At 39.8% G+C, this 26,791-nt stretch overlaps 2 protein-coding genes and 2 pseudogenes across 5 annotated transcripts; 2 read left to right on the top strand and 2 right to left on the bottom strand.

Moving 5' to 3' along the window:
- Positions 1-6,385: 6,385 nt before the first annotated feature.
- LOC148691879 (uncharacterized) lies at positions 6,386-7,060 on the top strand (annotated as a pseudogene).
- Positions 7,061-11,709: 4,649 nt separating this feature from the next.
- Positions 11,710-15,042, bottom strand: LOC137737945 (Tetratricopeptide repeat (TPR)-like superfamily protein). Its single transcript, XM_068477533.2, has one exon. The coding sequence runs from the start codon at positions 14,802-14,804 to the stop codon at positions 12,198-12,200; it is 2,607 nt and encodes an 868-aa protein (XP_068333634.2). The 5' UTR covers positions 14,805-15,042; the 3' UTR covers positions 11,710-12,197.
- A 923-nt stretch (positions 15,043-15,965) lies between these two features.
- Positions 15,966-23,513, bottom strand: LOC137737598 (acylamino-acid-releasing enzyme). 4 transcript variants are annotated; one of them, XM_088683029.1, is made up of 19 exons: positions 23,234-23,322; positions 22,091-22,266; positions 21,607-21,916; positions 21,265-21,486; positions 20,945-21,163; positions 20,744-20,818; positions 20,203-20,341; positions 19,345-19,496; positions 19,180-19,259; positions 18,970-19,091; positions 18,804-18,882; positions 18,547-18,724; positions 18,345-18,405; positions 17,931-18,053; positions 17,426-17,623; positions 16,797-16,865; positions 16,432-16,508; positions 16,240-16,314; positions 15,966-16,198 (listed from the first exon to the last, which is right to left on the bottom strand). In XM_088683029.1, the coding sequence occupies exons 2-18, from the start codon at positions 22,239-22,241 to the stop codon at positions 16,251-16,253; spliced, it is 2,319 nt and encodes a 772-aa protein (XP_088539155.1). In that variant the 5' UTR covers positions 22,242-22,266; positions 23,234-23,322; the 3' UTR covers positions 15,966-16,198; positions 16,240-16,250. The 4 variants fall into 4 exon arrangements, with proteins under 4 accessions (XP_088539155.1, XP_068333231.2, XP_068333232.2 ...); XM_068477130.2 differs by having other exon boundaries at positions 15,966-16,314; positions 23,234-23,513; XM_068477131.2 differs by having other exon boundaries at positions 15,966-16,314; positions 20,744-20,812; positions 23,234-23,511.
- A 442-nt stretch (positions 23,514-23,955) lies between these two features.
- On the top strand, positions 23,956-24,999 carry LOC137736133 (photosynthetic NDH subunit of subcomplex B 5, chloroplastic-like; annotated as a pseudogene).
- The last annotated feature ends 1,792 nt before the right edge of the window (positions 25,000-26,791 follow it).

Raw genomic sequence — 26,791 nt, 5'->3', positions numbered from 1 at the left:
CTCTCTGAAAGCCTCCATCCTTTTCTCCCTCTTTATCTCCCTCGTTCTCTCCGTCCCACACTCTCCTTCCCTTTCCTCTTTTTTTTGATTAATTGCCAAAAAAATTCTGCAAAACAAAGAATCAAGCTTGGTTTCTCTGGTTTTTGTTCGGTGCAAGATTCCAACTGGGGGGAGCTTTCCAATTCTGTGGATTCAATCGGAGCCGCAAGTCTTTGGAGCGACAGAACCGCCCTGCAGCAATTCCCAAGCGTGCTAAGAATATCTTCTATGCAGGAGAAGCCGACTGCTACTGAGTCGTCGTCGCAGCAGCAGAACTACAGTACCATCAGGATGGAGCAACTGTCGTCGTCGCGCCAAGTTCGAGCCGAGCTTGGATCTCGGCGGAGCAGAAAGAGAAGAAAGCGAGGAGAGAGGAAGAGGGGAAGGAGGAATTGGAGAAGGGGAATGATGATGGCTCTCAGCGTTTGTGAACATAGAAGCAGCGGAAGACGCGAGGGAGTTAGTCCTCGCTAATCCCATGGTTCTCGACGGGTTTGCTAGCGAGGGAGTTAGTCCCCGCGAGTCCCTTCTAATCTCATTAAACTTAGTCCTAGACTGTCAATAAACATGGGACTAGATTACTACATAATCCAGTCCAAGCCAGCGAAAGCTAGCGAGCTCAAACAAACACACCCTAAAATTCTAAATCCCACACCCAATCCCGTATTATAATTTTATTACTCTAATATCATACCTCCCCAAATCTCTAGGTCACCACTATTTGGTTTCCAATTCAAGTAAGTTTTTTGGTATTCTAATCTAATCTCAATTAAATTATATTGGATATTGATGAAGATTTTTAGTCTATTATTGATATGATTGTTGATATATTTTATGTTTATACTCATTTGATGTGACATCCCACATCGCCCAGGGGAGTGATCCTTAAATGTATATTCCCATCTTTACCTAGCACGAGGCCTTTTGGGAGCTCACTGGCTTTGGGTTCCGTAGGAACTCCGAAGTTAAGCGAGAAGGGGGCTAGAGCACTTCCAAGATGGGTGACCCACTGAGAAGTTGCTCGTGAGTTCCCAAAAACAAAACCGTGAGGGAATAGTAAGCCCAAAGCAGACAATATTGTGCTACGGTGGTGGAGCGGGCCCGGGACGTGGTCCGCCCCGGGCCGAGATGTGACATTTGATCATTAGAATTTAGATGGAATTTTTGTTTATTGGGTAATTGGTTTATGTTTTGTATTTTTTGTTAAATGTGTAGTTTAGAAATAAGAAATATGGAATTTTTGTTTATTGGTTAATTGGTATATGTTTTGTGTTTTTTTGTTAAATATGTAGTTTAGAAATAAGAAATATGAAAAAAAATTTCAAGCCACAGCCAATAGGACCATTTATTTGTTCAGGTAGTTCAAGCTCAAGACAAAGGGACCATATTTTCAATGTTATTTTTGTCTATAATTTTTTTGACCTTTATTAATAGGATCCCCCGAGTTTAAAAACTTAGATCCGCCACTGAGTAGGATACACATAACACTAAGAGAATTAAAAAGATTAAAATAAAAAAGTAAATAAGAACGTTACTACCGCTTTTTGTGTAGAATTACATTTGTGCCTTGTGCATTAAAAAAAACTATAGCATACGATACTCAAATCAGGCCAAGAAAATTTGAAAACACATGCATTATGCGTACAAACAATTGTATACAATGACTGTTGTATTCTTACTATTTTTTGTTTTAGAGATCCACATTGATGATCCAATATTTACATGCATCTCGAATCCATAATACTATGGGATTAAAACCCAAATAAACTTCTGCCTGCTGAATAATATTTTAAAAGAGAATTTCGTTTTCTTGGTCAATTAGTAATCAAGATTTACAGTTACTAGTTTTTAAATTTGATACCAATGATTGCAATTAAAACACTAAGGGGCCGTTTTTTTGCCTTCACTAAAGAGTACTTGAATGGATTGGACTAAGGGTTAGTCCAGTCCCATGTTTGTTCCCGACAACAACTAGGTTTAATGAGACTAAGTCTCACTCGCTCTGACAAAAACGCTCGTTAGGGGATCTCGACTAGGTTTAATGAGACTAAGTCTCACTCGCTCTGACAAAAACGCTTGCTAGGGGGTCTTAGCGAGACCCCCCGAAAAGGAGCGGATTGCTAGTCCCTGCTTCGCCCCATCTGTGCTTCGCTTCACCCCTCCCCGCTTCCCCCCATCTGTGCTTCGCTTTACCCCTCCCTGCTTCACTGTCCTTCCCTTCCTATAAATCCCAATTGAGCTTCGCCATATTTCCTCTCCCAGAAAAGTTAGAAACGATCAGAGAGATAAAAAGAGAGAACAATGGAGTCGCCATGGCTTTGTGACAAGAGGAGCATAAAAAATCGGGTACAAGATTTCGGTTCCATCTCTGTCCCACAAATCTAACCCCAATTAAAGGCTATTCTTATCCAGAAATTTGTAGGAAAAATGAAATCAAAATTTACGATAAACCCAGAAAATATCAAAATCTGTGATATGCGATTTCGAATTACAGAAAATTTCAAAATCCCAATTACAGAAAATATCAAAATATGTGATAAACCCAGAAATATATTACCTTGGGCTGCAGTGCTCTTCTCCAGAAATTTGGAGGAAAAAACGAAATCAAATTTGGAGTTGTAAAACATAAATTATAGTAGAAATTTGATATGTGATTTTGAATTTGCAGTGCTCTCTCTGCTTTGAGGAACAAAATGCACAGATCCTCCTTTGAGGAAGAAAACAAGGAGAAATGGGGGGAGAAAAAGAGAGAAATGAGGGAGATGGTCGGCCGGAGAAAAAAAGGAAGAAAATGAAGGAGAGGGGTGTGAGAGTGGGAAGAAAGAAGAAAACGATGGGCCGGAGAAAAAAAGGGAAGAAAATGAGGGAGAGGGGAGTGAGAGAATGGGAAGGAAGAAGAAAAAAAATGGTAGAAGTTTTGAGATAGGAAGAGATTTCCAAAATGAAAAAGATAAATTAATAATATAATATAAATTTTTATGAATTAAACAAATATAATATTAAAATTTATTAATTATTTTGCTTTTTAATCCGACACTGCACCAAACACTTCACTAAATCAGTCAAGTTTAGTCTAGTCTAAGCCAGTCCAGTCCAAGATAGTCCAGTGCAACAAACGCATCCTAAAGTGACATTTTACTTATTTTTAGATATCAAATTTAGAGGTGAGTGACTATGCATAACACTTTTGTTTTGAAAGTTCTTCGTACATAAATCCCCACTAAGTATTTATCAAAAGAATGTAGTAATATCTTTATTTTTTATTGTTTGATTTTTTTATGAGAGAGAGAGAGAGAGAGAGAGAAAGAGGAAAATACATGGTAAAAGGAACACAAAATGAAAATTAAAACCATAAAAAATAAAATTTTATTTTAAGCTGTTTTCATTTCTTCATCTTTATTTCTTCCTCTCACGGTCTCACTCCCATCACCTTTTTCATCATTCATTTATCCATATAAATCCTCCACATCTCAAGCAGAAAAAGTAAAAAGTAATAACAAAATGTTCAATCAAACGGACATATAGATATCCATTTGGAAATAACAAATAAACCTCGATCAAATACTATTGCACTACATGCAAGGATTTTGTTTATGTAGTTTGACTTTTTTAGCGTTTCTTACTAACATTTGTTGATGCACAAAATCGGCAAGGACTTTGGTACAACAGAAAGTGTCAAGTTTGTGACCTTCACTAGATTGCTTTGGTCATTAATGTGGGTAAGTACGTAAATGAATAGAGATAGGGAAGCAAACAACACAAGATGTACATGGTTCACCCATATTGGCTACGTCCACGGAGTAGAGGAGTTCTCATTAGTTGTGAAGGGTTTACACAAATACATAGGTTCAAGCTCTCTTTTAGTGAGTTCTAGTGAATAGTTTAGTACCAAATGACATTAGGGATTATTATGGGAAAATGATCCCCTTTTATAGAAGAGAGTTTCTAGCTTTGTTGTGACATTGACACGTGTCGTGTCGTGATTGGTCTCTGATATCGACACGTGTTGCGCTGTGATTGGCCTCTGATACCGACACGTGTCACGTTGTGATTGGCCTCCTAGTTGGAGGAAAAGTCTTATGGGTCCTTGACGGTATATTGTTGACTGGTGCTTAATAGTTTCGAGATTGGTCAAGTATGGTACAAATAGTGCTCTCCTAAGTTCCCGAGTGAGGGAAACTCCTCGGTTGGGGACTTGCAAGATCCAAGCCATTGAGTAATCACGAAACTTCCAAGTACCAAAGTGTGGTGTCGCCTTCACTTGCCTTCTCTGTCCTGTAAGTAAATGTGGTATCTTCTCTTGGAAGTACTTTTCCTTCATCCAGGAGTGGTATCTTTAGTTGGCGTTGGCGCACAAGGTAATGTATCATTTTCATTTGAAGCTTACCTGTAGTTTCGGGTTTGGTCAAGTGCGATACAAACCATATAGTAGGAGTCCCTTAAGTTTCTAAGCAAGTAAATCTGCCGAAGGAGGTGACAAACAAGGTAAACAATCAGGGTTCCAAGCAATCAGTCTTAGATCGGTAGGTTGATCTTGGGTTTCGGCTGATTGTACTCATTCTCCTTGTCTCTCATTCAGCAATAAGGATAAAGAGAAGAAACAGGGAGAAGACATGATATGAGGTACTCTTGTTTTTGGAGAAGACGGACGAATCGGCACATGCTTTGTTGTACTTGACTTTCCACAGGTGTATTCTTGAACTGGGCTAGAGGGTTTTCTGGTTTCCTCTAAAGGAGCGAGCCAACTCCAGAATTTGAGGGTCAAAACAAGTCCGTCAAACCTGGAGTATGTTCGATCCTGATGATATGGGATACTTTTGCTGTTTGACAAAGTAATAGATGTGGTATGGCGAAGCTTTGTTCTTCGACGACGGTGCTAGCAAAAGGCTGTTGAGGCTTCTCGATCTCTTCAATTAGAGCAATGATGCCGAGCTTGGATTTGACCTAGACTCTTCCGTTTGGATTGTGCGGTTCCACAAGAAGGGCGTTGTGCTGTAGTGATATGTTCTAGCTCGCCGTTGAACCTTCTGCTTCAATCTTTTGTATAGCAGAAATGGTGCACAACCTTTTCATTTAAATGGTCTTTCAGAGCACTACTTCTCAGTGACTCATCCATGCTTGGCAGCTTCAGTGTAAAGAGCCAATATCGTACCAACTGTTCTGAGGTATTTGCCAAAGGAATTCGTGACCTTAACAACAGTTGAGGATGAGTACTCGAGAGCAATGCTAGGCAAGTGACCAGGCAAAGGTTCCGGGTAATCAGTTATAGATCGGAAATTTGATTTCAGGTTCCGACTGATTGCATTCTTTCTCCTTGTCCTACAAGTAAGAGCAAAGGCAAAGGAAATGACAGGGAAAAAACATGATATGGGATACTCTTGCTTTCAACCCTGATGATATGAGATATTCTTGCTCTGATGTGGCTGGTTGGTATGGGTATTATCGAGGGAGAAGAAAATAGAGTATTTCGAAAGGCTAGATTGGGAGTGCCATTTTGGATGTGAGGAAGGGTTGAGCATTTTTTCTTATTTGGCAAGTCTGCCTGGCTGTGGAGGATGGAGGTTGACATATATAGGAATTGTTTCAACAGCGAGTAATAATGTTGTTCCCTTACCCTTCTTGGTCAGAGCAATGTAGTTGTCACTGCAAGATTCACGTGTTTTAACTTTGTCATTGCACTTTGAAAAAGTAGTCTGTGGTATCCAGAAAGCTGATGTTGCGTGTGAGGATTGTGGACAAATTTTATCCAATGAAATCTGACTCTCGAAGTTCGGGGAGCGATGCCTCTTTGATTTCTGAGCAGGTAATCTTGTTGGGGATATGGTTCTCGAGATTCGGAGAGCGGTGCCTCTTCGATTTCTGGGCAAACAAACTTATTGGGAGTGTTTTCTCAGATATGAAGAAAGGTTGGGCATTTTTGCAAGTCTGCTTTGCCATGGAGCACAGAGGTTGACACACATAAGGATTTTCCAATAATCAAGCAGTGGTGCTGTTCCTTTATCCTTGTGGGTAATAGTAGGGTAACTAGGCCTTCAACATTTACCTGTCTTAACTTTGTCAGAGTTCTTTGGCAAATTTGTCATTGGTATCCGAGGAACTGATGTCGCATGTGAAGATTGCTAATAAATTTTAACTCAGGAAATCCGCTTCTCGAAATTCGGAGAGTGGTGTCTCTTCGATTTTTGAACAAGCAACCCTGTTGAAGATCTGACTCTTTTTTTTTTTATAGGAGCATCAATTAAGTTTAAGGAGTATGTTCAGAAAGTTATTGCTTGTAGGAATTTTTCCCTTATTTTCGTACTTCTTAGACTTACTGTACCTCATTTTTTCTTCATCTTTTCTGAGAATGTATGGCCCGTTCGACCGTCGTTTGGACTTAAATGCTGTAGAAGAGGTAGCCATGTCTCCCCAGGATAACATATGGCGCCCATCCTTCTTATCTCCTACTGGTCCCCTTACTATTAGGGACTCTGTGATGAAGAATGATATGACCGCTGCGGTAGTGGCCAAAAATCTTCTCACTCCCAAAGACAACAGACTACTTTCCAAATGATCCAATGAGTTGGCTGTTAAGGATTCTCTGGCTTTCAGTGTTCAGTGTGCAGGTTTTATGTCTAATATGGCCCAACACCTATTTGCTCGAACCCGCCAAGTTGAATCGTTGGCGGTTAAAGTGATAAGTCTCAAACAGGAGATTAGAGGGCTTAAGCACGAGAATAGACAGTTGCATATGCTCGCGCATAGCTATGCTACAACCATGAAGAGAAAGCTTGATCAGTTACAGGAATCCGAGGGTCAGATTTTAAATGATCATCAGAGGTTTGTGAGTTTGTTTGAAAGGCATTTACTGCCTTCGTCCTCTAGGGCTGTACCATATACTGAAGCTCCAAATGATCAACCTCTGGTGCCTTTTCTTTCTGGGGTTCTCCCCAGTACTGAGGCTCCAAATAATCACCCTCCGGTGTCTCCTATTTCTGGGGCTTTGTCGAGTGTTGAGACTTCTCTTGAGCAACCTTTGTGAAGGCGCCCTCCTGTTTGTTTGTTTTGATTCATCTGTATGCACGTATTTGTAATTTATCGAAGATATCAATAAATAAGCTTTACTTCATTCAATGTGTTGTGTTAAATACACTAAGGTATCTTTCACTAAGTTCTTTGAATTTTTTATTTTGTTGAAGTTTGTATGTTGAAACTTCATGGGTGGACCCTGTAGGTTGAAGTAGTGCTCCCTTAATTGATTGAGTGAGGAAACATTCTCGGTTGGGGACTTGAAAAATCCAAGGCATTGAGTAGTCGCGAAATTTCTGAGTACCAAGGTGTAGTGGTATATGGCAGGAGTCCCCCAAGTCTCCTGTCGAGGGAGTTGATGAGGGTGTAAGGCTTTTGACATTTGTTGTTGCTCTTCATTGATGAAGCTTTGTTTGATGTTGAAGCTTTGTAGGCGAAGCTTTTGTGTTAGTCACAATAAATTGGTTTTGCTTCACACTATCTTGATCAAGAGTGTATGAGGCTTTTGACATTTGTTGTTGCCCTTCACTTGTTGAAATTTTTGTTGGCACCATAAGTTGGTTTTACTTCACATTATCTTGATCAAGAGCGTGTGAAGCTTTTGACATTTATTGTTGCCCTTCACTTGTTGAAGCTTTTGTTGGCACCATAAGTTGGTTTTGGTTTTGCTTCACACTATCTTGATCAAGAGTGTGTGAGGCTTTTGACATTTGTTGTTGCCCTTCACTTATTGAAGCTTTTGTTGGCACCATAAGTTGGTTTTACTTCACACTATCTTGATCAAGAGTGTGTGAGGCTTTTGACATTTGTTGTTGCCCTCCATTTGTTGAAGCTCTTATGATGAAGCTTTTGTGTTGAAACTTTGTAGGTGAAGCTTTGAGGTTGAAGCTTTGTTGGGCACCATGAATTGATTTTGCTTCACACTATCTTGATCAAGAGTGTTTGAAGCTTTTGAGAGTTGTTGTTACCCTCTATTTGTTGAAGTTGTTGAATTTCCCAATTTTTTTTTTTTTTTTTTTTTTTTGGAAAATTAGAAATTTGAAAATGTGGGAGAGACAACATATACAAATTTTGCTTCCACACTGTTAAGCAAGAGATTGTGATGCAAGCCACACCTTGTAGTAGTCGAAGGTTTGGATGAACCATATAACTTGAATTTGCTTTGAACAATCTTGATAAAAAGTGTGTGAAGCTTTCTATGAGCTGTTGTGTTTGCATTGTTATAGAGGAGATATGTCTGAAGCAGATGTATGAGAGCTGAAGAGCTTGATCTTCGTATACCATGCACTGAAGCAGTTGTTGGCTTGCAATAAGACTTTGTTGGTGACTATAACTCTTATTAGGCATAAGTGCTCCCCTAGTTGAGTTGTAAAGCTTGAGGATTTTTTATTATTTGTGAATGCTAGGAGTTCACATGTACAAGTTGTACCACTCGTCTTCTAGTTGGTGAAATGAATGGTGAGTTACTTTCATCACTTGGTTAGTGATACGAATATGAGTTCCTTTATCACCTTTTATCACATTTCATCACTTGGTTGGTGGCACGAAGATGAGTTCCTTCTTCACCTGGTTGGTGGCATGAGTGGCAAGTTGCCAAATGATATTAGAGTACAGGTTGTACATTTTATCACCTGGTTGGTGGCATGAAGGAGAATACATGTTGTACATTTCATCACCTTGTTGGTGGCATGAAGATGAGTTCTTTTTTCACATTTCATCACTTGGTTGGTGAGAATAAGGGCAAGGTGTCGAGGCACATTGTAGCAAGTGTCGAATGACACAAAGTATGTTGAACCCTTTCGAAGCACAGTTGGCTTATGTATGGATGTGTTGGAATGTATGATGTTTATGTATGAATGTGTTGGAATGTATGATGTTTATGTTGATTGATATGAGTGATACTTATGAATGTTTTGCTATGCATGAAGGGATCCATGCTTTCGATATGTGAACCATGTTGGTTGTAACACTTAGTATCACATACTTTGTGTCAAAGTACGCATGTTGAAGCTCTAAGTTAGAGTATAGGGGTATGTCAACGTAGACCAAGTGTTCTAGTGCTAGGAATGCAAAAGACTCAGAAGAAGTTGTCTGAATTCCCTTTTCTTTAAATATTTGTCGAATGGCTTGTGTGACAAAAGATCTCAAGTGGTTGAGAGTCAAAACATTTGTAATGTGTATGCCTTCTTATAATAGTATTTCCTTCAATACCGAGTCCTCCACTTTGAAAAACTGAGGCTTGACCCCATAGTTCTAATAGTTAACGGTACATTCACCCCTGGTTGTCTTGAAACGAACTTTTATCCCTCTTGTTGTAATAGGCTTACTGAGAGTAAAAATTCTTCCTCTTACCAAGAGACAAATACATTTGGTGACTTAGCGAGTAGCTAAATGAGGCAGGAGATGATGCAATGGGTGTCTGAATGGCCAAGATCTCCTCACTTGGTAGAACTTGACTTCCACTTCCCACTTGTTGATAGGGGTTAACCATATGGGGGTTCCCTTGGTATGTCCTTACTTCGGCAGAAGCGTGGTTGTAAGCCTGTGCCATCACCCCAGAGTAAGTCTTCTAAGTGTTGGCATTGATCATGTACTTGAAGAAACAATCACGTAGGCCTGCCATGAAGGCTTTGAGGGCGGTCTTGTCATCTGCCTCAACGCAGCGAGAATACTCATAGCTGAAGCGACCGGCACACTCTCGTAGTGACTTGTCCGGTTTCTAGTGAATATTGTACAAGTCATCTACAAAATGTAAGCGATCGGTCTGGAAGATGTGTTGAGAAACTAACAGTTTCTTTAGTTCCTCAAATGAGTCTACTGTCTCAGGTGGAAGACGGCAATACCAATTCAGAGCTCCGCCAGAGAGGGTAGAAGGGAAGAGAAGGCATCGTTCTTCGTTAGTGTGCATCCGGTATGCACGGTGGACTCAAAGAGGTTAAGGTGTTCAATTGGGTCCTTCTTTCCAGTGTAGAGTTGTAAGCCAAACTTCTGCTTTGTCTTTCCTTGGAGAGGGGTATCAAGGATCCTCCTTATAAGAGGGTCAGGCCTAGGTTGGTTCCAGTCAGGTATTTCGGCCTGACGTTCGGCCTTCAACTTGTTTACTTCCTTAAGGAGTTGTAGGACAAGAGGGTCCTGAATGGAGTCAGGTACTGCTGGATCATTCTTCCGTAAGTCTCCATCTCCTCTTGGAAGTAGGAAAGCTTGATCAAGGGCATGAGATTTTTCTTTGGACTCACCGTACTGACTTCTAGGGCGAGCCTGTCGAAATGCCCCCGAGTTCCCCATACCTTCATATTCCTCTAGGACATGTCGCTCATTCCCTAGATTTGTAGTTGGCTTAGGGCATGAGAGAGGACCGAATCTTTAAAAAAACCCTTGGGTTATTAACCTTCGAGCTTATGTGGATGGGGTTTTCTCGACGTTGCCTCAGGAAGTCCCGACAGTCGTGATAAACAGCTTTTGATCTTTCTACTCCTTCTGCTAGAAGGTGTCTTCCTCCACTTCTCCTGATTCGGGTCGAAGCAGCTGGGTCGAGAGAAGTCTCATGTTGATCAACACTTTGATAAGTAACTCGTTCCCCATTAGGGATATCCATGTTGAAGGTAGGTGATCCTCCGTGTTGAGGGGCACCCAAGTGGTGGCTGACTTCCCTAGGGGCGATGAGTTGGTGTGTTTGAGTATGCCTAGCTTCATGGAGCATCCCGAAGAGCTTCTCATACTGCTCCTTGAGGATCTCATTCTTTATTGCTATCTTGTTGTTCTGAGCTTCTAACTCATCGACTTTAGCTTGAAGAGCAAACTTCTTTCGTTCCTTCTTTCGTTGCTTCGCATTAAGTGCGAGAAGGGTGTCGTTCTACGTGTTGTGGCTCCCTTCACTCCCCATGTTGGAGAGGGGTGCCTAGTCGAAAGAAAGTGTACGAATGGTGGAAACCAGCTTGACAAAGCTGGAGAGAGTAGGAATAAGTGCGATTCCCACAGACGGCACCAAATGTTAATGCACAAAATCGGCGAGGACTTTGGTACAACAGAAAGTGTCAAGTTTGTGACCTTCGCTAGATTGCTCTGATCATTAGTGTGGGTAAGTATGTAAATGAATAAAGATAGGGAAGCAAACAACACAAGATGTACATGGTTCACCCAGACTGGCTACGTCCACGGAGTAGAGGAGTTCTCATTAGTTGTGAAGGGTTTACACAAATACATAGGTTCAAGCTCTCTTTTAGTGAGTTCTAGTGAATAGTTTAGTACCAAATGACATTAGGGTTTATTGTGGGAGAATGATCCCCTTTTATAGAAGATAGTTTCTAGCTTTGTTGTGACATTGACACGTGTCGTGTTGTGATTGGTCTCTAATATCGACACGTGTTGTGTTGTGATTGGCCTCTGATACCGACACGTGTCGCGTTGTGATTGGTCTCCTGGTTGGAAGAAAAGTCTTGTGGGTCCTTAACGGTATACTGTTGACCGGTGCTTAGTAGTTTCGGGATTGGTCAAGTATGGTACAAACAACGTTATTAGTCATCAAGTACAAATATAATATTCTACACAACTTGAATAATTTTTTGAGAATGAGAATTCAAACTTGAATATCACCGACTGGCCTAATCAAGTTTAAGAGATACTATGTTTGCAAAGCCTGTGGTGGGTGAACTTGAGAAGAAATTAGGAAACTTCTGCCTTGTGCTTAGTAAATATTCAATAAACAAAAGCAATTACACAAAACCTGACAATTTCGTTGCTCTTCTTTTTACGACACCCACAGATGATTAGAAGAGCACATTACAACCTTTTACATACATATATTCAAGAGTCACAGCTGGTCATACAAGGATGTTACATAATCTTCAATTTGGTTCATGGACTTATTCCTGCAGAGTTGGCTATACAGTTCTTGTTCCGAGCAATCGGCTCTATACAGGATCACGTCTCTCGCCCGTGAACCGAAATGTGATCTACATTTTCATCTTGTCAAAGTTATCATCTCCCTTCTCAGTACCGTGGAGTGGGACATCGGTTGTAACTTTGCATAAATAATTCAACTTCTACACCTGAAGTTCCACAGCTCAATTCCCTCACTGAATTCCATTAATCAGCAAGGAATTGGACTATAATGCCTGGTGAGTATTCAAAACACTCTTCGCAGAGTGTATCTACAGATAATTACTTTCATTTAATCTCACGACAGATGAGAGGGCTGAAATCCACGCTTGCAAACCACTCTGAGCATCCTTCTTCACTGATACTTCCAGATTGCCGACAGCCTGTTTTGAAATCCCAGATTTCAGCAAAACAATTCCAAGTGATTTGAATGTACAATCATCAGGTTGAACGGAAGCTTTTATCATTTCCTTGAAAGTTGCCACTACCTCTTCGAATCTTCCATACATCGCATACAGCCCAAGCACATTATTATAACTGAGCAAATCAGTTAAAAGTCGCAGTTCTCTCATCTGCTTTGCGATCTGAATGGCTTCCTCAAACCTCCCCAGTTTCTTATACATGCACAACATCATTGCATATGTAAACTCATTTGCAGCTCCCTTGCTCATCAGGCTATCAAAGAGTTCTTCTGCTGGCTCAACCATACATCGCTCGCTATAAAGGTCAATCATACAATTTGAAGCATAAATAGCATGACCATCCTCTGATGACTGAAGAAGTCTGTATGTTTCTTCTGCTTCGTTCAAAAAGCCAACTTTAGTATAGAGCTTGATCAAGGAGTTGTAAATCACCGTGTTCCCAGGCAAGCCTGCCTTTTTCATTGCATCAGCATAACTCAGAGCTTCTTTAACACTTCCGATATCAGCGAAAGCATTTATCAACACCCCAAAGATAATAACATCCGGCTGAACATTGAATCTGACCATCTCTTTGTATAGTTCCTCTGCCATTTCCAGTTCTCCTAATTTTGCAAAGCTTGATATTACAGCACAATACGGGATGCAATCACTTACCAATCCTGCCTCCTGCATCTTCCTGAGATAGGGTTTTGCTATATGTGGCATATCAGCACTAGCCAAAATTTGTATCAGAGAGCTGTAGCTACATTTGTCCGGAACTATGCCATGATTCTTCATGCTATCAAACAGCTGACATGCTTTACCGTACTGTTTCCCCACCCCATAAGCTTTAATCATCACGTTAAACTCAAGGACACTCAATTTCTTTGCTTCTAGGCAGCAAATGAAAACTTTCTCAGCTTCCAAAATATGGCCACGCTCTCCATATGCATCAATGTTGGCAGCACAGCACTCAGAACTCAATTTCCCTGAAGGATGAAATCTCATGAACCAAAACCATGACTTTTCAAGCATCCCGGCATCTATGTACATCCTTGTCAGAGCTGTCTGAGTGAACTCATCAATCTCATGACCCTTTTCATCCATCTCTGATATGAGGACTTCAGCTTTGCTGACCATGTGCCTTATTGAGTACGCATACAAAAGGATGCGGTAACTGACAGGGTCTGGCTCAAGGTGAACCTCCTTCATCTTTGTGAAGTAGTTTGTCGCCATGTCTATATTGTTATGCTTTGCATGGAGGGAAATTAGAATATTATATGTTCTTGTATCAGGTGGACATCGAAGCTCTTCCATCTTCTGCATAAGGGAAACAACTTCTTCCAGCCGGCCATGGTTACCACAAATGTGAATCATTGTATTGAAAGTAACTGTAGTTGGAGCAATCCCTTCCCTAAGCATCATTGCAAATATTTTAGATGCTTCTTTAAGTTGGCCATCCTTTCCATATGTGTCAATCAATGTATTGTATGTATGCGAGCTCAAAGAAATGTGAGAATGCAAAGAGCTCTGCAATCCAGAAGCACTTGTTGTAGAGGTGCCCTCTTGTTCTTGTCTCAAAGATACGCTCAACGACCATTTGTCGAAAAAATCCTCAGCTTTTCGAAACTCTCTTGCTTTCTTATACAATTGAAGGACAATCCCCATGGTAACCTCATCCGGTTTCATTCCTTGTTCGTTCATCTTGTCCAGCCAAATAAGTGCTTCTTCTTTAAGCCCGCCTTTACTGTAAACATCAATCAAAGTTCCATAAGTTGAATTTATCGGTGCTATTCCGTTAACCTTCATCTCATCCCAAAGTCTCTCGACATGGCTCCACTTCCTCGCCTTCCCAAGAATTCTAAGCACTATATTATAGTGAATCACATTCACCTCATAACAATCCTTTCTCTTAAACCACTCAAAAACCTCCCAAGCCCTTTCCCAACACACCTGCTCCTTCAAAATTATACTCCTTTCCTTGTTAGTAAGCCTATCTTCCCACGGCCTCAGAGCCTCATCCAAATCCTCAACTTCATCCAACGCCTTCAAAATTGCAGGAATACAACCTCCGTAACTGACGCATTTGGTCGAACACCTGGAGTGCACTTTCTTCACCACTCCATTCCCATCCCCCACTCTCAACCCACCATCAATATCTCCACTTTTCGCAAAACGGCCAGTACCCTTTACGTTTTTCGTCTTCTCCCCACCTGGGTTCTTCACAAAACTGGGTTTTTTCAGCTCGACCTCATGAACAACGACGCCATTTCCACGCCTGCCATTCGTGGGTCGATGAACTTCACCCAACTTCTTCTTCAGCCCTCCTCCTCCATTGGGACTCTGAACCACTCTCTGTTTCCTATCGTTGCTTATGAGTTCGAGTTTGTCCAGCGGAGAGCGTCCTGCGTTGGGTGACGTTTTTATGGAACCCAGAATTGGGAAGCAACTGGTGTCCAACTGCAGCTTCAGAAACATTGCTTTCACAGAAACTGAATCATATTATAGCTTTTCCTCGAGTTTCAGGAGAATGACATGGATAGAAATTTAGAGAATGTGCAGAACGTGCTCGGTGGAATCCAATGGACTCGAATACGAGAAAGTTACAGGCACACTAGGCAGCAGCGCGTAATATCCTTTTCGGAAATGGGAGTTCGGGGCATCCAAATACCGAGGTGGGAAATATCGTATTATACGGGTCCACCCAACCCATCAAAATTTGAACACCATTTGTTTTGTATGAATTATATGGTATGATTAGCATGGCTTAGATTTTTGTAGTCATTCAATTTATGTTCATTGCATGCTTAATTAATGAGTATTCAACCTAAGTGTTGATGACTTTCCAACATTGTGAGGTTGGAAAAAAATTGTGATCCTAACCTGAATTCAAATAAATATTTAGTTTGACAACATTAGATAAAATTAATTTGACAACGTTAGGATTCAAGTGATGTGAACTATGAAATGCTAACATAATGGGTTTGAGTAAGATATTGGAGAAAGCTAAATTATTTAAAATTTTAGAAAAAATCTTATAAACGTCGAGAATTCTTGCAGCACTTCCATCTTATTAAATTTAAAAATTCTTTTTTTACTTTTTGTAAAGCGTAGATAAATTTTTTGTTCAGGGTAGTAAAAAGAATTGAAAAGTACAAAAGAGAGGATGAAAGAGTGTTAATTTTCTTCTGTTTAGATGGATCCTAATAAAAAGTGATTTTTTTTCATAAAGTAGTAGGCAAAGGGCAGGAGCTCATTACCCTGCCTGTTTATCTACAAACCAGCTGCACCTGGTAACCACCATTTCATTTTTAGACATCAAAATTCTTAACGCGCATGTTCTTGGCTTCGGAGTTCACACCACCCTGAAATGCCAACAGCACCAGGATTATGCCCAAAAAACCCACCACACCCCTCTAGATTTGTCAAAACATTCCAAAGGAAGACCACTTCTTATATTCTCGAGATAGCCCCATAGACTTAGCTATGTTTCTACGAGAAAAAGACATTTATATCGCTCATATGGAATGCTCATAACTCACTCAACATTTGTTTGACAAATTGTCTACATTGACTAACAGATACAAATACAAGGGCTAAATTAGACAAATTAAAAACACAAGTGCCAAACATGACATGTAAGCCAAAACAATATTATATAACAATTGAGTTGAAGTTCTATTATTGAAATCAATAATCATAAGTTTTCAAGTAGGTAGTTTTTCATTCAGATTGAAGATTATACATGCTGAGCAAAGGCATGCGCAGACGACCTTACACATTCAAGGTGGATTCAACCTACTCGACTAGAACTCTAATAAACAACATTGCAGATTGATTTGCACTGCCCATAAATCAACCATCTTAAGAAAGCTCTCAAAGTCAAACAATGGGGCTAAAATCAGGGGAGAAATGGCTGTTCATTTACGATAAATGCTTCTTGAACCAGACACCAATGTTAAGAAAGCTCTCAAAGTCGGATTGCGGTCTGCAAACACAAATTCGTATCAGATGGAAATCCAAGCATGAAACTTTATGACCTTGGCTGTAGTGACTGGTGACTACAATGCTACAATGCACTAGCTCATTTGGAGCATAAGTTTACCTCTTAATTGCATGAACATCATGAGGAAACACAATGATTTTGACAGGAACTCCTTTTTCCTTCAGCGCCCTAGCATACTACGAATAATAAATACCCAAATCAGTTTTCAACTCACATCATTCCAATCATGTAAGTGTCTGAGTCAAAATCATCACACCCCCTTGAGAAGTTGAGAGGAAGGAAATCAATTTCAAAGATGAAATCTAACAGAATTAAGTTTATAGATTCCAATTGTTTTTTGTGTTTGTGCTTCATCAAATCATTTTCTACTGCAATGCAGCCAAGAAGAACAATTATCCAAGCACTTGTTTTTGTTGTCAAACTATTAAGAAAAGGCGTAGTTCATTAGGAGAACATGTACTTACTTGAAATCCAGTAGAAACTGGAACACGAAGATCCTGAGCACCCAAAAGAAAAAGGGTGGGTGTTTTAACCTGCAGATAAGATCCTTCAAAAAGTTAGAAATAGCAATCGCAGCGTTGGACCAACCACAGTGATCCTAGGAGGAGGGAAGATCTGGATACAATCCAAACCCTCGGAATTGATTCCCTTGAATTAGCCACTCTCAAGAATTAAACCTTCACATTCATCATGACCCCTTCCAAAACTATTAAGCTTATAAAGAATTACCCATTTTTCACTCTTTTCTGTTTCTCTTTAGTTCCATTTATATTTTGCTTGATATCCTGCACTGAGAATACACAGCTTGCCTGTGCAAATATAAAACATCATGCTACTCGCCTGGTCGCCTTTACCAGTGTCACTGCAGGTAGAAGTAAGTATGGTTGTGGTTGCAGCTATGATATCTATTTAGTTGCTTAAAGGTGAATGTGCATGTAGTTAATCAATGTTGGGAGAACGACTGTGTTGACTTTGTTGCTTTTAAATCTGTAAGTAAACTTTCCGTCCTTGAAAATATTTGTATAAGAATCTTCAAACTTCAGGGTAAGCTAATAATATGGTAACAGAAAAGAAGCTTTAACCAAGCACCCACCTTTGAAACATGTGAAATAGGAGATTTGCTGTGCATGAGAGTCAGATGCTCAGCTGACGGTGCTTCTGTGTAGTAATTTTTACCCTCACTTCCATAGGCCACCACATAGCACCAATCAGGGATGTCTGTTGTACCGACCATTAATGCAAGATTACAGACAGGGTTCATTGCCGCTGCCACAGCAAACTTATCTGGTGCCTGCGGCATTAAATATTGTTCAACTGTCAAGAATAACTTAAAAAGAACTCGTCTACCAAGCGTGCATAAGTAATAGATGCTTCAATAGGAAAATAAAAATCTATTTAGTACCCCACAGAAAAAGAATAAAGCTTTAAGCGAAGAAAGTTGAGGTTCCACCATAAAAATAATTGGCAATACGGGGAGTAACCCAACTTATTTATATGCCCATGCAAGGTCCCTCCTCCCATCAATGTGGGATTCAATCTCCATATGCGCCTCAAAGAACTAAAAAATAACAGTCATGCTTTCTATAGAACTACCAAACCTGGCCAATCAAGTGAGTTGTTAGAAAGCCGCCGTGAGAACCACCAACAACAGCAATTTTTGAAGGACTGGCAAGTCCCATGTCAATGACATGATCTATAGCCACCAGTACATCATCCACGTCCTGTAGCGAATAAAATGAGAGATTGGGGTCTTTAAGTACAAAAGCAGATACATAAAGTAAATACTAGTTACACAGGTATATTAACAACATAAAATTCTTAGCATATATGAGCATATACAGATATATTTACACCAGAAGTGCTTATATCTGTGTGTATGATACCAAAATGTAGGACTCTACCTAAACAAACAGGTGGTATAAAGTAGGCTCCCCTAAGGAACAATGCCAATCGGATAACAAAATTAAGATTGCTATAAAACAAATAGAAGGTAAATATGTATAGGTAAGCACCTGGGACCCAACTTTCCCTGGAAGGGACTGAAGTGCTTCTTCCCCAAACCCCAGTGAACCTCTGAGATAAACTAACATGTCAGAACAATTGCATAATATAACATCTAAACAACAAAATTGAACCACAATTTGGTTGAACATCAAATACATTTAGCTGCACAATTCAAAGCTTTGACCGTGGTATGAAAAATCACAATCATACCTATAATTTACAAGTAACAGGTTGAACCCAATTGAAGAGAGAAAAGCAAAGGACTTTGAAAAGCTTGACACTGACACATCGTGCGGGCCTCCGTGGAGGATTACAATTAATGGGTCCAATGAATCATTTCTTTTAGTTTTGGAAGACACAAATATAGCTTCAAATGGTTTGGCGGCACCTGAAAGGGTTTAAGCATATACAGGATGTTAAAATTAACTATTTTTTGACACACCAGATAGAAAATTGGTTCATCATACCTTTTGTTACGCTACCAGAAACATGCCTGACAGGAACCTTCAGTATACTGAATTGAAGAGAGGAGAGCAAAGATTTAACCTATCTCAAGTTGAAACATGAGTAAAACAGATGTAAGCTTGAAGATAATCATGATATGTGGAAATATAGAAAAGCAGATGGATGGACCTTCTCAGAGCATTCACTTGAGGGGCTTGATACATTTAACCAACTCCATGCGGTACTTTTACTTTCTTTATCAACAAGGTAACCATACTTGATATGAGGCACGTCTACTGGACTGCTAGACACTTCAGAAATCAAGGATGAAGTGAAATTTCAGTATTGATCAGTAGATGTTTCCAAGTATCTATCAATAAAAATGGCAGTTTATGTTACCAGCAATGATATTGTCCCCATCCAGTGTAAGAACATTCCATGAATTTGAATCAGCAGGGCTGACACGTGATACTTCCCCACTGTACTACCATGTAAATACCAGAGGTCAGTTATAAACATTTAAAATGTAAACACGCTGTGCACATGATTGGCCACTATAATTACCTCAAAACATTCACAGAAAGTATCACTTCACAGCTGCCCCAGATGGAAGATATGATCATCATGCATCCATCAGAAAGCCATGGATTACTGAGGATACTTGACTTGTAAAGCCCAGGGAAGCAACCATCCTCAGGACACATTACAACAGGAATCTTCAAAAAAGAAGTGTATTTAGTTATACTTATATAAGCATGGAGAGGGATTAAGAGAGACAATATCATACAAAATGTTCTAAACTTCTATTGTTATGTTCTGTGATGTCACCTCCATGAAATGAAAACCTTTTGTTGAAGATAATTAAGCTAGAGTTCAATTGTGGTCCCCTCCCCTTTTTCAAGAAAAGCACATTTTTTAGGATCATATACAAATTAACCAATAAAGCATCAATGTGAAGCTACCCATACACAAAATTACCATGCACAAAAAAAAAAAAAAAAAAATATATTGTGGGGAGAGAGAGGAGAGGAAAACAGGTAAAGGGAAATTTATATATATTGAATGTTCACCCTCAGTGTGTATGATAACAACATCAAATTCCAAATTTACAGCAGTACATACCACTGGTATAGTAACTAGCAAATAGCAAACAGCACATTGTTGGCCAACCAAAACAAGTAAGTGAACCACGATTTTCAATCCTAAACTTTCAGGAATGCGAATTTGTACGAGTTTGCACCTTTACAAGGAAAACGCTTAATGCTTACTTATATCCACATCCTAACAAATGAACCTTCGTTCCTAATTTACATACCCCCAGGACTCGAATAAAGAATTGCACACAACTGAGTCGTTTCAAATTATCAATCAGAAAATAAAATGTTGATTACCCAACAGAAAAATAAAAGCTGATGAGCTCACCACATCAACAATTTTTGCAGATGAGGATAGCACTCCATCGACTGCCCAGTCTATTCTGTGAAGAGAATCTGTTGCATAATGTGACCCAGAATCCACAGAACTTCTTGCTGATATAAACAGAAGGAATTTTCCATCTGGGCTGCAAAAATTACATTGATCATGTTTCAAATACAATCAGAATCAGTAATCGCACATGATATTTGAATCAATCAGCCATCTATTGGATAATGTTTGAAACAATAGTAGAATAGTACAATTCCGATTCTAATGTTCATCAAACTCCAATTAGAATTTACTTTAGATATCAATTTCCGTTGTGAAATTGAAAGAGAGGCAACAAATAATTCTCCAGTAGTTCTCGAACACTCCAAAAACTTTAATTTTCGCTTGTGTAGTTCTCGAAAGCATACAAGTAATTCTCCAGTAGACAGATATTTATAAGGAGTTATCAAAAATCTATACAAGCACTGCACATAAAATATATCATAGACTGAAGTGCACACAAACAAAGACCTAAGTGTCAGATGGGGGGAAAAATTACCTGAACCGTGGATACAAAGCACTACTTATGCTTTGAGTCAACTTTACAGCAGGAAAATCTTCAGTCGAACTAGCTCTAGAACAGTTAAGGAGATCAATACTTAATATCAAATGTAGAAGCACAGAGAACCTCCAAAGCAATTAACAAGCAAAAGATCAAAAAAACAAAAGGCAACAAAAAGTATTACACAAAGCAACTCACTTGAGTTCAGATCCATCGGTTTCTGATTCAGAATTTGGTGCCCTGACTGCATACAATGCACAGGGCCTGTTAATGCAGTACTTGATACCCAGCTTTCTGATACCTTCAGACCACCCAACAAAAACCAAAGATTGTTGTGAGCCTTTAACTGGTGGCGCCCATACAACTTGACCAACACTCAAAGACTTTTCAATTCCTTTGACAGCTTGGGCCTCTCCACTGTACAACATAGGATAATTAAAGTTAGCTGGGAATTTAAACGAGAAATCTCCTTACTTCTAATCCTGGTACTAATAGAAACTAAACCAATTGTACAAGACCTGTTAATATTGATGACAAAAAGTGCAGGTTGCCTTTTTCCAGCATACGCTTCCCCCCATTCTTCCTTCCAATCCCCATGACCTTTCCAGTTATCAAAGTCCTTATCAGTGGAACTACCATTCTTGTAGCCCTGACCTGTAAATGTGGGCTTGGAGGGAGCTGGTTCCTCAGCAACATAAGCAATGAGAGTTTCATCAACATTCCAAGAAATTCCTTGAAACCTGTATCATTGAAAGTTTGAAGTTCTACCACTATCACCAAAGACATAAGCAAAAAAGCATCTAGTACACAAGGCTAACATCAAATATCATGCATGGAAAGAAGGCATTCACGATATATACCATTCATCAGCATATACTGAACCATGAACAGATTGGGGGATGTGGAATTCTTTCTCCACTTGACCTCGACCCCAAATTTCAAATTGACAGGGAGATTCATTCTCAGGATTCCGAACTACAAGAAGCTTTGCACCGGATGGGGATGGAACAAATACAGAGACTCCCATCATCTCAACAGGGAATGGGGACCATTGGAAGTTTATAGAATTGTTACTTTCTCTTGAAATATGAGAGGATAGAATGAATTTCTTCCTCTTGTTTGCCAAAAGATTCGGTTGACTAATTGAAAACATTGCCTGAGACTCAATTCCTGAAACAAAGTTTAATGTGCACATCCTCATTAGGAAAAAGTCTTTGGCTTTCAATTAGAGAGGAGGTATATATGCTTATATATTTCCTTACGCATGTAATGTATGTACATATGAATCTGTTGTACGTAATCTAAGGATAAGGACGTGCACGTTAGAAGAATGAGAAATCATACCGCTGTCAGATTTAAAAGTCCATGCCTTGTCAATGCTGGAAATACTGGTGAAGTCTTGAAGTAACCTAGACTGTGACGCATATTCTTCCTCAGTTGTTGCATCTAACCCCAGAGGCATCTCCTTCAATGGACCATCTTTAGAACTGCCCATGGCTAAAAGTGTAGACAATCTTTTACTACGGAGTAGATTGCACAGAAGATATTGTCAATATATGATGCCAAAGGAGCAATGAAAGTATGTAGTAGCTCATAACTCAAAGGGTCAGAAGCATTGGTCATATAAAAAGAAGGCATAATCTCCTAGAACGAAAGAGAAAAAAGAAACTATATTTTCTTGTTCTTTTAATGAAACAAATGAGTATTAGCATGTCATTCTTTCGTCAACCGAATACAGCTGATGTATGGTAACAGAAACAAGCAATCCGCCACCTCAAATTCTACTTTACATGAAAAAGATGCTACTTTTGATTATTGTGATGAACGTCAATAACAGCTATGTGAAATTTCTTCAAGTCAATCTGCCACCTCAGATTATAGTTCTACATAACTTGGAATTGGCAAATAGTTAACTCACATATTCGATACTACCACATAGCACTTGTAAGAGTTTCGGCAACAAGAAAATCTTAAGGCCTCTTTGCGGTCACGGAAATTACTCAAATTCAATTTACACTTCCGAGACCAAATTTCATACCCATCACTGGGATCCCATCTAGTAAAAAGGGTACTCACGAATTCGGGCAATGTGGATTAAAGTCGGAATCTTTTTATATGTCCAAAACCAATGATCCTTTTCTAGTTTTTTTATATGCCCATTCCATCAATACAGTGACAATATACTAAGATAATTTTGATTGGTAACTCCTGATTAACATTCACAATCGCACGCTAGTTCAAGAATTCAAACAAACATGCAATTCAATTCAAAACGTTCCACTCTATGCCACCAAAAACAAATGAATCAAAGCACCGAGCAAAGTGAGATGAAAAAGGTAAGAAAGGAAGAAATAACAGATACCCATCAAGCAGTTTAGCACAAACACTTGGATTCGACGACCAAAAGTCAACAGTGCGTAGATTTTTTTTTTTTTTTTTTTTGGGGGGGGTGGGGAAGAGAGAGAGAGAGAGAGAGAGAGAGCTTACGTAGTGAGAAAATAGCGAAAGGGTCTGCAACTGCTGCTCCTCGGAGTGAGAAGAAGAGTGGGAATGTGAGATAAAATCGGAAGTGGAGGAGGAGGGATCTTGGAATCGGACGAAGGTGACGCACCAAGCCGAGGTGGTTCTGCTTAATAATGCACTGCTCATTTTATTTCAATAGTACACCATTTTTCTATGATTCTCTAGTCTCTGCGGCTATGTTTAAGGACTCCGTCCTTGGTGACCATGTAGAGTAAAATCCAATAACAATGACTAATTATGTCATGTTCTGCTCACCAAAGAAGCTAACTAGAAATGTTTAGCCGACAGAATTTAGCCAAGCTAGCTATGCTTCTCTTTTCCGCATTCAAGTTTGCCTTCCCTTTTTCATATTTTAATTGAATCTGGTGTAAAATAATAGAAATACATAGACATAAAAAAGTTATGCGCACATTTTTTCAACGTTTACACTTTTCAATTTTTTCGTCATTTAATTGAACAAATAAAGAATGATCGAGAGCCATAATTAAAATGATGAGCATAAGCCATGAGATGAAAATTAGCGTATAAAAATCATTGCCGTGGTTAAACTAAAAAATAAATACCTAACTCCATTAGTTTATATTAAGGCAGTGAGTTATGACATGCTTTACCATTGAGAGAAAAACGTGTATTTAAGCGTTGCACAACGGCCACAAAATTGAAGATAATCCAAACCAGAATTGGCTATGTGCTCTTTACTCGCGGCTGTGTCTCCTTATGTAGTTCCCAAACTGAGCTCAAAGCTGTAGGAATCTAGGGCGATGGTTTCTCGAAGTATTTAGACATGTAGGACCTCTTAATTGTACAGAAACTTGGGGAAGAGAAGGTTGAGTACTAGGTTGAATGCAGCCGGGTTCGCGGAGATTGAGCCCCATCTCCGCGAAGACCACCATGACCGTTGGGAGACTAACAATATCAGCATGGTATAAACTATAAACGCTCACTGACTGTACAAGTTTATGTGATTATATGAATTTATCATGATTAGTGATTAATTAAGTATAGTTAATTTTGCAGGATGATTTTAAGTTCGGGGAGTATGATGAGCACCACACTTACAACGAAGGCGAATAGAAGAAAGGTACCCTGTTTCTATTAGTTAGCACACTTAGTGGCAGGTAATCTAACATTTTATGTTATTAAATTATTCGTTCTAGAACCGTGACTTGCTTCTGCAAACTCTTATCCAAGAAGCTTTTGGGGATCAATAGCAGAAGACATTGAAGCAGTTGGAACCCCTACAGGTTTTCAGGGTACATACGAATGCCTACGAAACAACTTTGATCATTCACTAACCTAGATTACAGCAAACGAACATTATCTGTTTTGGTTGTTTCGGCAGGTCTTATATCATGGTTTTTTTTTCTCCCTGTAATTGCTGCTGGAATGTATTTCAACGCTCCGGTAATGCCGATTGTTTTGCATTCATTAACATGATGGTCTTGTTCATCGTCGCATAGGAAATCATATCCCAAATGCATTGTTTTTCAGGGGGAGTACTTGTACATTGGCGCCGGTCTGTTTACAATTGTGTTTTGCATCATTGAGATGGATAAGCCGGACAAACCCCACAACTTTGAACCCCAGATATACAACATGGAGAGGGGAGCTCGTGACAAGCTGATAGCGGACTACAACACCATGGATATATGGGATTTCAATGAGAAATATATGGAGATCTGTGGGATTTCACTGTGACTGTGAAGAAGGAACATATTATGAAGAGATAAAAATTCATGTGCAGTAAATTCCACCATAATTAATATGGGATTTCTCAAGTTTTCAACCAGCTATCAATACAGTCCTCTTTCTGTTGCTTCCTTTCTTTCTGCATCGGCTTTTTGACTTTCTTGTTTATATATTAGGCTTACGAATTGAAATTTAGAAGGGAATGAGAACACATATATAATTTTGTCATATATTATTGGATGGTGTATTAAAGAAATAACGTAGCTCATCATGGTGTTCAATTAACCTAGTCTCTCTAACAATTATTAGTGAGAGGCATTTAAAGGGCAATTTATAGAAGAAAAAACGGTAATACGAGGGAAGCTAAATTTTGTAAACTAAATGATGTATGTGGAGCCTAAAATAATTCCACATATTCTAGAGGCGACACGTGGACCTTTATTCAAGAAAGACAAGATTGCCCTCAATAAATGGGCAGGCTTCTTAGATGCTCCCACGCGCAGCTCACACCCATGGGGATCTCAGCAGCTAAACACAACTGCCCACAGCTCACCTGCCATTGGTAAGGAATTAAAGATAAAGATTAATTACTCAAATTCTATCTTTAATGCATTCATAATTGAAGATGGACTCCAATCAAGTAAGTAATCCTAATTTAAAGGGATAATTACCCCATTATCTCAAGATATTATCTCCTATTAAATATCTTGGGAATATTTAGAGAATATATCTCCATTAAACACTATATGGCTGACCCTAGCCCTATAAATACCTCATATTCTACCAAATTTTCAGAGCTTTTGCAACCCTAAAAAGCCCTAAACACTTTACTCTCTCAGAGAAACTAACTTAGGCATCGGAGATCCATTGACCTAAACCCCTCCCCCAGCTCGCGGGCAAGTAAGGCTTAGGTCTTTGATCAAATGTGTTGATTGTTTTCCAGGTCTATTTTCATCAAGACTGAAGACAGTGGAAATTTGCATCGACAAATTGGTGCTTTCATTGAGAGCTGATTCAAAACACTCGAAGAAGCCTCTTACATTTATTTCTTGAATTTTCTGTTACATTGAATTTCTCACACGTCGTATCAATTAATTTTTCTTATAAAAGTTTCTTGATCAATCCTTGGAGAAATGATACAATGGTAGGAAATTCAGAAACTATGACGAACGGAACCCCGTACGTTCAAGGATTTGGACCAGAAAGTGGAGACGAGGACATTGCCGCACATCGGAGGTCTTCAAGGCTCAACGCGACGGCAGGAGGAGCCCTACCACCGCGAAGCCGCACCGCTACCACCATCACCGTGACCCACCAGGCCAGGGCACCATTTCCACCTTTGCAGTGCCACACCCTACCAAACCCTAAGCAGAAGGCCCAGGTCCACTTCCGACCTTATGGGCAGAAGGCCCAAAACTTGGCAACTGCCATAGCAAACCCTGGGCAAAAGGCCCAGTCCACTGCAGTAGCAGGCCTTGTTCAATAGCAGGCTCAAACCCAAGCCCAGAATGAGGTAGCTGCTGCCAGCCAGACAGCTCAATGGGCTTAGGCCCAAGCCACTCAGCCAGTAGGCCATGATGTGGCAACCCAACGGTCAGAAGGGCTCACGACCATGCAGGCCCAAGACAAGCAAGCGCCGGTCCAACGTGCCCTGCGACCTTCTCCGACGACCTGGCTCGTGGCTCAATCTATTCCAAGGCCACCTCCAGCAGTCCAGATTCTAACCATAAGTCTCATGATCAATTCAGGGTTACTTGCACCCCCACTTTTCTGCAGGAATGCCTGCTTTGGGCACAAAGTTTGTACCTGCAATCCATTATACTTCCACCACAC

The sequence above is a fragment of the Pyrus communis genome, chromosome 13 (genome assembly GCF_041283825.1).
Source record: "Pyrus communis isolate YQ-2024b chromosome 13, ASM4128382v1, whole genome shotgun sequence".
NCBI classification, from domain to species: Eukaryota; Viridiplantae; Streptophyta; class Magnoliopsida; order Rosales; family Rosaceae; genus Pyrus; species Pyrus communis.
The sequence above is the reverse complement of the archived record's forward strand: the minus strand, read 5'-3'. Positions and strand labels throughout refer to the sequence as shown.